The sequence below is a fragment of the Anarhichas minor genome, unplaced genomic scaffold (genome assembly GCF_050575085.1).
Source record: "Anarhichas minor isolate MPS153535 unplaced genomic scaffold, ASM5057508v1 ptg000067l, whole genome shotgun sequence".
Lineage (NCBI taxonomy): Eukaryota > Metazoa > Chordata > Actinopteri > Perciformes > Anarhichadidae > Anarhichas > Anarhichas minor.
The window spans coordinates 5,134,963-5,147,500 of record NW_027466513.1 but is presented as its reverse complement, the minus strand read 5'-3'; the positions used below and the strand labels follow the sequence as shown (position 1 = coordinate 5,147,500).

Here is a 12,538-nt window from a genome sequence, read left to right as displayed (position 1 = left end):
CATCTACAACCAGAAGAACCAGAAAGAGATATGGAAAAGTACGGAGCTGTCAGTACAAACAGGTTGTGAACAGCAACAACACTGAAAACTCTTTATAACGAGGTCAATGGATTGTCCAGCGTAACCCACATCTTCTTTCTGAATAATGTGCGTTATGTAAATGTCACTTATCAGTACATTAAGAACCACAAGCAACATTTTAAAGCAACTGTAGTTTGCTGCCACCCAAATACATCCGCTGTAGTTGGGTGGTGGGAAAAAAAGATCTCATTTCAAATCCAAAAGAACTTTTGCCTCCGACATCTCCTAATTTATGTTCAATATTCAATTAAAGCGCAAGTTTAATGGACTTGGAAACAACATTATTCCTCCCAAGAGTTCAGTTTGTATTGGTTGCGTTTCAGTCATTCTCCTGTTCAAAAGACAAACCACTGTACACCAGTAAAAGTGTTAAAAGATGGTAACCAAATAATTAAACAGGTAGGTAGAGAGGTAGGTAGGTAGAGAGGTAGGTAGGTAGGTAGAGGTAGGTAGGTAGAGAGGTAGGTCGGTAGGTAGAGGTAGGTAGGTAGAGAGGTAGGTAGGTGTAGGTAGGTAGGTAGAGAGGTAGGTAGAGAGGTAGGTAGGTAGAGGTAGGTAGGTAGAGAGGTAGGTAGAGAGGTAGGTAGGTAGAGGTAGGTAGGTAGAGAGGTAGGTAGAGAGGTAGGTAGGTAGAGAGGTAGGTAGGTAGGGGTAGGTAGGTAGGTAGAGAGGTAGAGAGGTAGAGAGGTAGGTAGAGAGGTAGGTAGGTAGAGAGGTAGGTAGAGAGGTAGGTAGGTAGGGGTAGGTAGGTAGGTAGAGAGGTAGAGAGGTAGGTAGAGAGGTAGGTAGGTAGAGGTAGGTAGGTAGAGGTAGGTAGGTAGGTAGAGAGGTAGGTAGGTAGAGGTAGGTAGAGAGGTAGAGAGGTAGGTAGAGAGGTAGGTAGGTAGGGGTAGGTAGGTAGAGAGGTAGAGAGGTAGGTAGAGGTAGGTAGGTAGGTAGAGAGGTAGGTAGGGGTAGGTAGGTAGAGAGAGGTAGGTAGGTAGATAGACAGATGATAAATAGATAGATACTTTAGACTAGTACAGCTGTGTTTGTCTGGACCTTGTTGAGCTATGCTGCATCTAACAACAGCTGTGCAGGAAGGTCTGGAGAGTTAGAGCCACTCTCCACACCAAGGAGCTTAGGTCCTGTGGACGAACTGCCAGACAAAAAAAGCCAAAGAATCATGTGAGCTGGATTTAACATACCTACAAAGGAACAACAACTTACAAACTGGAACACGTTGAATAGGAACTAAGTGGTAGCCGGAGTTGTAACCCCTTCCTCTTGTTCTTTGCATCACCAGAGATGCTAAAAGCCATTTGCTTTTAGCAAACTACTGTACTGGTGGACAGAGGCAAACTAATGTATCAGAAGCAAATGAAAATACAAAAGCAACGCTGCATAACGAGGTCAAGCCATGTTTATGAGGTCACACAGCATCCACGGAGGAGAGTGACAGATGGCGACATCACATACAACAATAAATAAAAGTAAAGATGACAAACCAACCTCTGGAGGCGGGACACTTGAATAGACTTACAACTTTTAAATCGCTTTAGTATTTCTTCACATGATAGAAAAACAATAACAGAAGAGCCCGCTACTGGTGACTCAATTAAGAGCAGTTTGTGAAAATATAATTTGCATTTGCAAATTAATCAAATGGACTTTTGGAATAGTTTGACCAACTACATTTCCTGTAATGGAGAATAAAGTATGAAGAGAGAGAGAGAGAGACAGGCAGATAGAGAGACAGAGCAACAAACAGACAGAGACACGGGGAGAGAGACAGACAGACAGGGAGAGACAGACAGACATATCAGTGTTATCCTCTTTGATGCATAACTTCTTAAATTATAGCTTTAAAGTTGTGTAATGGTCACGTGCGTCTGTACCTCACCTTTGACGGATATTGTAATCCACGTTACTTTATGACGTAAACGTCAACACAGCCCAAGAACTCCAACAGTTTGTTACGTCGTCAAAACTTGACAAATAAATCCAGAGTTATTCAGAATATAAATTCCATTCAGCGGCTCTGAGATGCATTAAGGCTGTAAAAAAAAAAAGGTCTTCTCGGTGAAAAAAAAAAAAAAGTGGTATAGTTTCCTAGAGGCCTAAAAGCCGGGGGGTAGATTTCCAAAGTTTGTCCTGCTAACTCAACGTTAGCATTGGCTAGCATTAGCTAGCATTAAGTAAGCTGGTGGTTCGATGTTTGCATATCTAGATTTTGGAAGAAAAGTGTGTTTACTCAGCGACAATAACATGTCACAACAGGTAGCGATAGGTGACGTGGAAACAGATGTAGCATATTCCTAGCGTTAGCTAATTTGAAGCAGAACTCTTTGGCTTGAAGTCGGTTAAAAGTCGTCGGCTAGCTAACGTTAGCTAACTAGCCTGCTAGGTAGCTAACGCTCGCTAGTTTCATACGTTACTAATTTAGCTAAGATAACGCCAGGTTGTCTTAGCATTCGCTCTATTCTATATAAAAAGTAGACAACATGACACAATATCTCATTTCTATTTAAATTACATTATCGAAAAACACAAAAAAAGAGTTTTAAAAAAAGCTCTCCAAAAAAAGCTCTGCTGAAATAATTAACGTTAATCTATCAAGTAGCGTTAGCTCATCGGCTAGCGTTAGCTAGCGTTAGCTTCCAGAGTCGCGTCAACACATCGTTCTGCTCGACTCGTAAAACTTCCAGCTAACATTGAACGTTTAGCGACGTTTTGATCCATTTGGTTAAAAAATTTAAAAAACCCAAACCGCTAAACGTTATATTCCCTTTCGTTCTTTCGGTATTTCCTCCAGTTTAAAAAAAAAAAAAAAAGAGGCGTCCGTCGGTCCTTTCCTCGTCTCCACTACCAGACAGCCTCGATGGTCGGGACAACCAATGGTGGGTTACTGTAGCGAGCTAGCTCCTCTCGTTAGCATGGGAGGAGAGGGGAGGGGGGGGGGGGGGAGGGGGACTTTTATATATTTTATTTATTTATTATTTTATCTTTGTCGTATCGACTTTTTTTTAATGCTCTGGTCATAAGAGTGTGGAACAATCAAACGGAATAATTAATTATGTTGATGTATTATGTAGATATTAAATGTGTGTGTGTGTGTATATATATATATATACAGTATATACATATACTATCTACATACAAATCATATACAGTAAAACCTGCTACATGTCGTCATAGTTTGAGTTCATATATTTTATTTTGTTTACTTATTATATCCACCTACAAATTATTTTATTTATTTTATTTATTTTTTATCGTATCGACTGTTTTTTAAAATGTTTTTCTGTTTAATCTGTTGTGTTTTATCAGGTTTAACTCTCACTATAGTTGTGTTGCTTTGTTGATCCTCACTGTTGATCTTTCTGTTGTATTATCGCCGTAAAGGTGTTATATATAAATGAAGTTATTATTATTATTACAATTCATTTCTTCCTACAACAAAAAATACAATATAATTTTACTGAAAATCAAATTTTATATTTCCCTTCTTTTTGGATTAACATTGAAATAACAAGTATGAATTCAGCCACAAATCTATAAGTGACACTAAACTAATTATGTGAGGGAATAAAGCATTTATTATTATGTTGTTTTTAAATATAATATTTTAATTATTTCACAGTGACCTACATTCAGCTGTTGCAGATGAAATTGCTGATGTTGGACTCACAATAAACATAATAGTTGCGCCACCTTGTGGTGTATCAACGCAACGACACTTTATTGATTATACAGAATATACCGTAGTATATTATAACGTGATGCTTTACCAGATTAATACAACCTTCTTCATTACTTAAAATATACTCAATAAGGGTGGGACAACATTGTAATCATTTATTTTAAATTATTATATATTTTTAATTGTCACTCAATTATTTTCCTTTCGACTGTTTTTGTTCCAGAGCCGTGAATAAATGTATTCTAAAGGTGATTGAATGTAATCTCATTACATGTAGGGATGATGAAAGAGGCTTTATGATTAATAATACACAAGTTAAAGGAGCACAAAAAATACAAGAATAAATATTTTGTTGACAATGTGGAGCAGACTTTACAACATAGACCCGTAGATTGGAAAATAAAATCTAGTGAAAATGATGCTAAATATCGATGTCACTTGGACTTGGAGTGGACGACGCCATCATCTACCTGCTGCAACGAGCTCACCTGGATGAACCGGTGAGAATCATTTTCTTTGACTTCTCCGGTGCATTCAACACCATCGAACCAGTGCTGCTGAGTGAGAAGCTGCGGGTGGTGGGGGTTAACGCGTCCACCGTCTCCTGGATCACTGACTACCTCACAGGCAGACCACAGTTTGTCCGACTGGGCCGTGTGCTGTCTGATACGGTGGTCAGTGATACTGGAGCCCCACAGGGAACTGTTCTGTCTCCCTTCCTGTTCACCTTGTACACCACTGACTTCCAGTACAACTCAGGGTCATGCCATCTGCAGAAGTTCTCTGATGGCTCTGCAGTGGTCGGGTGTATAAGGGACGGACGGGAGGAGGAGTACAGGGCAGTAGTGGAGGACTTTGTGGAGTGGGCCGGTAGAAATCACCTGCGTCTGAACGTGGCCAAGACCAGAGAGATGGTGGTCGACTTCAGGAGGAAGACGACGGCTCCACAACCGCTGAGAGTTCTGGGAGAGGATGTGGACATGGTGGAGGAGTACAAGTACCTGGGTGTCTCCATCGACAACAGACTGAACTGGAAGACCAACATCAACGCTGTGTACAAGAAGGGGATGAGTCGACTCTTCTTCTTGAGGAAACTTCGATCCTTCAACGTGTGCAGCAAGATGTTAGAGATGTTCTACCAGTCTGTTGTGGCCAGTGCACTGTACTTCTGTAGTCTGCTGGGGGAGCAGCTTTGGAGCCGGAGACACCAACAGACTTAACAAACTGATTAAGAAGGCCGGCTCCATCATTGGCTGCAAACAAGACTATCTGGAAGAGGTGGTGGAGAGGAGGACACTGAAGAAACTATTGTCCATGTTGGATAACCAGGACCACCCTCTCCACCACCTACTGCAGGGACAGACTGATCCAGATACAGGAGAACATTCTGCAATAAGACTTTATAATAAATCACCTCAGGCCAGATCATTCACAAGACTATAACACCGCTACACTACTGTTTAGTTTAGTTTCGTTAGTTAATTTAATATTATTCTATTTCATTATTGTGCATTTTTAAATCTAATAATTTTACTCTTTTATTCTTATTTTATATATTGTGCATTTGATATTTGCATTTAAAATTGAAGATTTTTACTCTGTTATTTTTACCTGTACCATAATTGCTGCTGTAGCGAAAAAGATGAATAAAGTATCTATCTATCTATCTATCCATCCATCAGGGGGATCTATCCATCCATCCATCCATCCATCATATTATATTATATTTTTTGGGTCTAGTAAAATACCCAAATCTAGAATTAAAAAAATATCTTTTGTGATTCTTCAAATTTCCAGTCGTTTCACAGAAACATGAATCAGTATTTTGATGAGCGTTTCATTGTTTAAGTCATTTTTTTAACAAAAACTACAAAACATTTTTCGGTTCCAGATTCTCAAATGTGACATTTTTTCAGACTTTTCTCTGTTTTTAAACAAAGTGAAGTGAATATCTTTAGATTTTTGACTGCTGATCAGACAAAACATTAGAAGTTTGATGACTTTAATCAGTGAGCTACATGTTTGGAGCTCCAGACTTAATGTAGCACTTTTGATAGATTTCTGTAGTAAGAAATAGGAGAAGTGTGTTTGTATGTAAGAGAGAAAAATGAGTTAAAGTGGACAAAAACATATGCATGAGAATATATCTTTTTATTGATCCATTAAATGTTTCATAAATGACAAGGTCCATCCCTAAAGGGCTTTTGACATGTGATGATAACATTTGACACAATGATTATGATTAGGGCGGCACATATTAATTAAATCATGTCATACATAACAATAGAAGCGTTTGTAAAGCTATGATTGGATTACTGAACTGAAACGTTCTGGTTTCCTGTTTGCACGGGCACAGATGTTTCCTCGCTGAAGTATTTCCACCTATAAGCTGTAGACATGTATAAAGGATTTAATATGAAGCTCATTTTAAATGGGCACAGAAGATACACGAGCACTCAATATCTGACAGCAAAACGAATCAAAAGCTTTACGTAGTCAAATGTAATTAATGCAGAACTGGTATTCTGCATGCTGTCTTAACGTTCATCTGTGGACAAAGGTTGGTATTTGACCTTTGACATCCTGGCCTTGTACAGGACCACGGCACTGATCATGCCAACAGCTGCGAGAAGACATCCAGCGATGAACACCAGGTTCAGATTCAGGTGGAGCGCTGGAGAGACAACAAGCACCATGTTTTAACTTGATCTGGTCCAAAGTGGCTCAAAGAAGTGAAGTGTGCTGGTAACAAATAACCTTTCTCTGGTTTCATACCTGAGCTTTCGCTGCTCTCCGCTGATCTCTTTAAGCGCAGGGGACCCTGGGAAACGAAGTGCCTGGCACTCTCCACGGCAGCCTCTCTCTTTCTGCGGTGGTGGTCATGAGGCCAAGTGGCTGGCGTTGTGGAGCTGATGCATCCCTGAGAGGACCTGGTGTTGGGTTCCCCTGCTGCACACATCAGGACTGTGCAGCTGATGTACACCTGAATGAAACAGAACACGCTGTCATCACACCAGCAGATGGACCGACAGCAGAGCTGTGCTCAGATCCAGTTAAAACCTCCATTTAGTACAACTAGTCAGATAAATGAAAGGACGTCATGAACTGGACCTATTCGTTGAAGCATTTAGAGATTTCCCAGAGACATCAACAGTCCTCTGCTCCGTTCTTTACCTGATCAAACATGCCGATGAACTTGAAGGCCTTCATGCTGAACCTGAATTGTCTCGGGTGGGAGGGGGAATGGATCTGAACGGTCGAGTCTACTTTACACCTAGTCAGAGCAAAACACAACAAAAAGATGAGACACGTTGCCTTTGTTACTCTGTGCCTTACAGTGGATGCTGCTATAGGGGCAGAGGTATTGTTCTATTGGTATTCACACAATAAGAAAAGTACTATAGGTTATACAAAAGATGGAGTCAGTGAAGCATTGACTTCTACATCCTGACAGGGTGACATTACACAGAAGAGCCTAAAGCAACAATCAAAGAACTAATCTTTACAAATGCTCTGTTATGCCCTCTATTGCCACTAGGGGGTCTGTCCATGCCTACCCATTCTCAATGATGGAGTAGGTCTGCTGGGAGTTCTGGTTGTCATATGGTGAAGCTCTGCAGGACTCCACAAACAGCACGGTGTTGTTGACGGAGGAGGTGGCCTCTATCTGCATGTAGATCCTGCTCCATATGTCATACACCACCGGGTATGAAGTTGGATCAACCATGGCTTGGTATTGGTCGTTAGGATAGAACTCAAACTGGTAGGTGAACCTGCCGAAGCCCCTGTCCCACACTGAGACGATGGGCCTGTGTACTGTGAAGGCCAGTGTCACGTTTCCACGTTTGGGGTACTGGCAGTAGAAGTGCACCTCTAGCAGGTGTTTCCTGGTGATCACGTCGGCTGTGTTGTCAAACGTGGTGATTTCATTCTTGAACCTGAGGTTATCCCCGTCTTCCTGCAGTGAACAAAGGTTATGTATTCAGTCCTCATACTGCTAGATAAAGGCAACACCAACGACTGAGAGAGAAGAGCAGCCGGTAACAAAAGCCTGCGTTACCTCGAGCTCAGTGCCACAACCGCTGAGGGGGATGTCGGCGAAGACGTAAGTGCTGTTGGAGTGCAGCCTGCAGGCGGTGTTGGCGCCGTCGTTGAGCCGCAAATGATCCTCATGGAGTCCATGGAATGAAGATTTCTCAACCTCTACTCTCATCGTGGACTCGGTGCAGATCACATGGGAATCAACTAGAAGAAGAGAGTGTTAGAAAATACACATTATATACCAATGGTGTACTTATTTACAGGGGGCAGTAATGCCAACAAGAACTTCAGCAACGTTCCAGCAAACAAAGACTGCGAGCTGGTAAACATTGATGTGAACAGTTCATGATTTAAAATACTTTGTATGAGGAAGGAAAGGCACCCAAGGCCACGATGCACACAATGTGTTCTAATGAATGTAAACATGGTATTTGTTCGTATACTAGGAAACTCCACAGGACACCTTTAGGTTGTGTTTCCATCAAAAAGAAAGTTTCTTTACAGTCCTGCTGGTTTGGTTTCACTGGGTATGAACAGTGAACGTGGTATTTTTGTGTAGAATGTTTTGCATTCAATGACGGCTCTGAATTTTGTCTGGTAGGAAGGTTCAACCAATCACAGCACTTTATAGAAGTGCACGTCTTGCGGCTTTTTAACCTCTAATGTACGCCAGCCATGCAGACAATATTTGGCTCTTTAACTTAGTATTTAGCGTGTGATATATTTGGTGAAAATACACACCATTACAGCTGTACTTAAACAACTAAATGTTGAGATTAAAGTAGACTCACCTGCCACCTTCCGAACTTCTACCAGAACACACCTCATCTCGGACTGATAGACGCCGGACCTGAGAAGCATCGGTGAACGCTGATTTAATGCCTGTTACTCTTTCAGTTAGGCCGATATGTCATGTTCAAATTATTACTGGAGGTTTTGGCTCCTAATTGATGAATCTCTACCTTGTTGCTTAAAAACACCAAACACAGAGAAATGTCACTCACTGTGGAGATGGGGTGGAGTGGTGATTGTGATTGTGACTGTTTGTGGTGGCGGTTCCAGCAGACCTGCAAATAAATGTGTTACAAAGTCAAATCATGGCTTCACACACACACACGTACAAATTCTCTCACAAGGAAGCCAAAGCTTACCCGGTCACAGCTTCAACAGCAAAGCAGATCGGGAAAAACTCCCCCAGGTCATCTTGGATAGGCGTCCACCTGATGACGAACTCCCCATGTGTGTTCCTTTGCTTGGTGATGTTCAGTGGGCCGCTGATGATGATGTCATGTATTCTGTGTGATAACAAAGCAAAGAAAGCAGAGATTTATTGACTCTTTCCTCTCTGATGTTATCTCACGCGCCTCAAGGCAACACCGGTCACGTCGGCTCTCACTCACGTTGCGTGTGACGCTCGTGCTCTGACTCTGATCTCCACTTCTCTGTCGACCTCTGCATGGAGGCGGGCTCCGTTTAAAGGTGTCGGGACCAAAAACTCTGGCAAGTAGAGTCCCTCCTGACACGAGGGAGCAGCTGGGTCCACTGGAGTTAAAAAATAGAAGATTAATTTAAGTTACAAAGTGCAATAAGTAAGTTATACTTAAAAACCGACACTTTGCTGCTGCCTGTGGATCAAAACTTCAAAGCTGCCTCAGCAAGTGTCGCTGATTTCTATCAAAGACAAATGGTCTGCTGGCTGTAGCTGTTCATGTTGTTCATGAAAAGAGTTTAAAGAGACGTGTTTTTACAGGACAGAGACGTTCAATGTGGGAAACTAAATTCACAGGCAATGTAATAGTATTTAGTATTTAGTAGTGGATAAATAAAATGTTAAAAATCTAAAACTAGTTTCTGGTCAAACTGTTCTCAGAGACTCCTGACTTTAAGATTTCTAAAATAATGTCTTCTGCCACATCTCATTAAAGTGTTGCAGAGCTGCAACATGAAGCAGTTTTATTTATTTTTTGTGGATTGGCTCATTGAAAATTCTGTCACACAATAAAAATAACTCACCAAGAAAGGAGAACTGCAAAGGTAGTTTACTGAGTGAAGGAGGTGTGGTTGGTGCTCCTGTGCTTGTTGCTCCTGCTGTGGTTGTTGGTGCTGCTGTGGTTGCTGCTGCTGTGGTTGTTTGTGCTGCTGTGGTTGTTGGTGCTGCTGTGGTTGGTACTGCTGTGGTTGTTGGTGCTGCTGTGGTTGTTGGTGCTGCTGTGGTTGTTGGTGCTGCTGTGGTTGGTGCTACTGTGGTTGTTGGTGCTGCTGTGGTTGTTGGTGCTGCTGTGGTTGTTGGTGCTGCTGTGGTTGGTGCTGCTGTGGTTGTTGGTGCTGCTGTGGTTATTGGTGCTGCTGTGGTTGTTGGTGCTGCTGTGGTTGGTGCTGCTGTGGTTGTTGGTGCTGCTGTGGTTGTTGGTGCTGCTGTGGTTGTTGGTGCTGCTGTGGTTGTTGGTGCTGCTGTGGTTGTTGGTGCTGCTGTGGTTGTTGGTGCTGCTGTGGTTGTTGGTGCTGCTGTGGTTGGTACTGCTGTGGTTGTTGGTGCTGCTGTGGTTGTTTGTGCTGCCCCCGTGCCCCCCGACACACTGCGGGCATGTCTCTTACTGCTCCCAACCAGTGGGGCCTTGTAGGATCGGGATCCATCAGTGTAGCCCAGAGTGATGTGCTTTTTCGGGAAGTCCTCCACCACCATCTCAAATCCATAAACTCTGGGGTTGGCAGTGGATCGTCGGTAGTGTAATGTGCAAGAGTCCTGACGATGTGAACATTTTGAAGTTAAGTGAAGCAAAGCATCAGTGAAGTATTGAACAATGTATTAGGAAATTTACTTTTCAACTAACCTGATCTAAGGTGAAGCCTGAAGGTCGTTCACACGAGCCACACTCTACATTTCTGATATTTCCATATCTGCATCGAACTCTGTCTCCATCAGGATCAAAGGACATCAGCTCGTATGTCCGTGGGCAGTTCTCAGGAACTCTTGAGTGGACACATGAACATGAGTCAGTAACACGAGTCACTAACACGAGTCAGTAACATGAGTCAGTAACACGAGTCAGTAACACGAGTCAGTAACACGAGTCAATAACATGAGTCAATAACATGAGTCAGTAACACGAGTCAATAACACGAGTCAGTAACATGAGTCAATAACATGAGTCAGTAACATGAGTCAATAACATGAGTCAATAACATGAGTCAGTAACACGAGTCAATAACACGAGTCAGTAACACGAGTCAATAACATGAGTCAGTAACATGAGTCAGTAACATGAGTCAGTAGTATGAGTCAATAACATGAGTCAGTAACATGAGTCAGTAACACGAGTCAGTAACATGAGTCAGTAACACGAGTCAATAACACGAGTCAATAACATGAGTCAGTAACACGAGTCAGTAACACGAGTCAGTAACATGAGTCAATAACATGAGTCAGTAACATGAGTCAATAACATGAGTCAATAACATGAGTCAGTAACACGAGTCAATAACACGAGTCAGTAACACGAGTCAATAACATGAGTCAGTAACATGAGTCAGTAACATGAGTCAGTAGTATGAGTCAATAACATGAGTCATTAACATGAGTCAGTAACAGTCTTCTAGGCCAACAATCAGCTGGATAGGTACACCAATGTAAGAAGTAATAAACCAGTGACATGCTGGTAGAGGTGTAGTACAGTTCATAACATTTTACATACAGAATCACACACTTTAATATTTGTAATTTTAGAGGACTTACCTGAGGAAAGGTAGAATGGCAATGTCTGGTGACCTGTTGGGTTTTCCAGTGTCAGATCTTGATCCCAAATCCACAAAAGTCTGTAGTCTCCAATTAGTTGCCCAGTTGCGAGTTGGGATCCAACAGCAGCTAGCAGCCCTGGTATGTGCATCAATCAAAAGACACTCTTGAACTACTGCACCGAACACTGGCTGCTCTTTATGATAAGAACAACAAATACAATATTCAGCATTTATAGGATTTAAGAGAAGAAGAAATAAACTCACTTTAATTGAAAAGGTTTGTCACTCCGGACGTTTCTTGTGGTGACTGTTTCAGTTTCACACCATTGTCCGTTGTGTTGTGGTGCATTGGTGCTGCGGTCAATCGTACCTCTCTCACTGCTGGAGATAGAGCCACAGTTGCCTCCGGAACAACCCCAGGTGTGGCGGAATTGACACCCCTCAAAGGTCGCCCTGTTGCGAAATTCCACCTGTGGAAAAAGATCCTCGAGTTAAAGACGGTGTCTCTGCTGAAGATAAGGACATTCTAATGAATCACATTTCTGTGTATTTACTCTATAATGATATCCATTTAAAGAAGGTGTTCATCTGTAATAATCATTTCAACAAATAGTTAAAGTTCATATCTTAGGTTTTTATTTAAATTCATAAAGAACAATATTATTGCAATATGTCCTCTGACCTTGAGATGAGTAAAGAAAACGTGAATGGAAACCATAATGACAACAATAATGATGGTATGTTCACGTTTAGATTAAGAAAGTCATTGTTCTCATCAAGCTTTTATGATTCTTTCTTCTTCTCTTGGTGAAATAATGATTTCTTAAAGGTTAAAGGTCATCCCTTTCAGCCACGGGGGAATTCCATAAACGGGACTCGGTTCAACAATGTTAAATATTTTAGCGTGTTCACCTGAACCTAGTTTGCCTTGATTATGAGAAACAGAGTTGTTTGGAGTGAAAAGGCAAAACACAAGAACATAATATGAACTCAGCAAGA

The 12,538-nt window shown here is 41.7% G+C and overlaps 2 protein-coding genes across 24 annotated transcripts in view; both read right to left on the bottom strand.

Moving 5' to 3' along the window:
* The window catches only part of ppfia1 (PTPRF interacting protein alpha 1), a 47,775-nt gene extending 44,803 nt beyond the window's left edge, over positions 1–2,972 (bottom strand). For 13 of the 23 annotated variants that reach the window (XM_076078638.1, XM_076078639.1, XM_076078642.1 and 10 more), the window contains exons 1-3: positions 1,964–2,971; positions 1,123–1,760; positions 1–3 (exon numbers count right to left, since the gene is read on the bottom strand). The exon at positions 1–3 is cut by the window's left edge and continues 255 nt beyond it. In XM_076078638.1, coding sequence (XP_075934753.1) covers positions 1–3 — 3 coding nt within the window. In that variant the 5' untranslated portion in view covers positions 1,123–1,760; positions 1,964–2,971. Of the gene's footprint in view, positions 4–1,091; positions 1,761–1,963 lie in introns of all 23 variants that reach the window. The other 10 variants (XR_012947690.1, XM_076078650.1, XM_076078634.1 and 7 more) reach the window with 9 other exon arrangements.
* A 2,921-nt stretch (positions 2,973–5,893) lies between these two features.
* On the bottom strand, positions 5,894–8,632 carry LOC142934305 (ZP domain-containing protein-like). The gene is made up of 6 exons (XM_076078836.1): positions 8,596–8,632; positions 7,824–8,008; positions 7,321–7,721; positions 6,938–7,037; positions 6,539–6,746; positions 5,894–6,437 (listed from the first exon to the last, which is right to left on the bottom strand). Exons 1-6 carry the CDS (start codon positions 8,630–8,632, stop codon positions 6,301–6,303), a joined length of 1,068 nt encoding a protein of 355 aa, XP_075934951.1. The 3' UTR covers positions 5,894–6,300.
* Between the last annotated feature and the right edge of the window lie 3,906 nt (positions 8,633–12,538).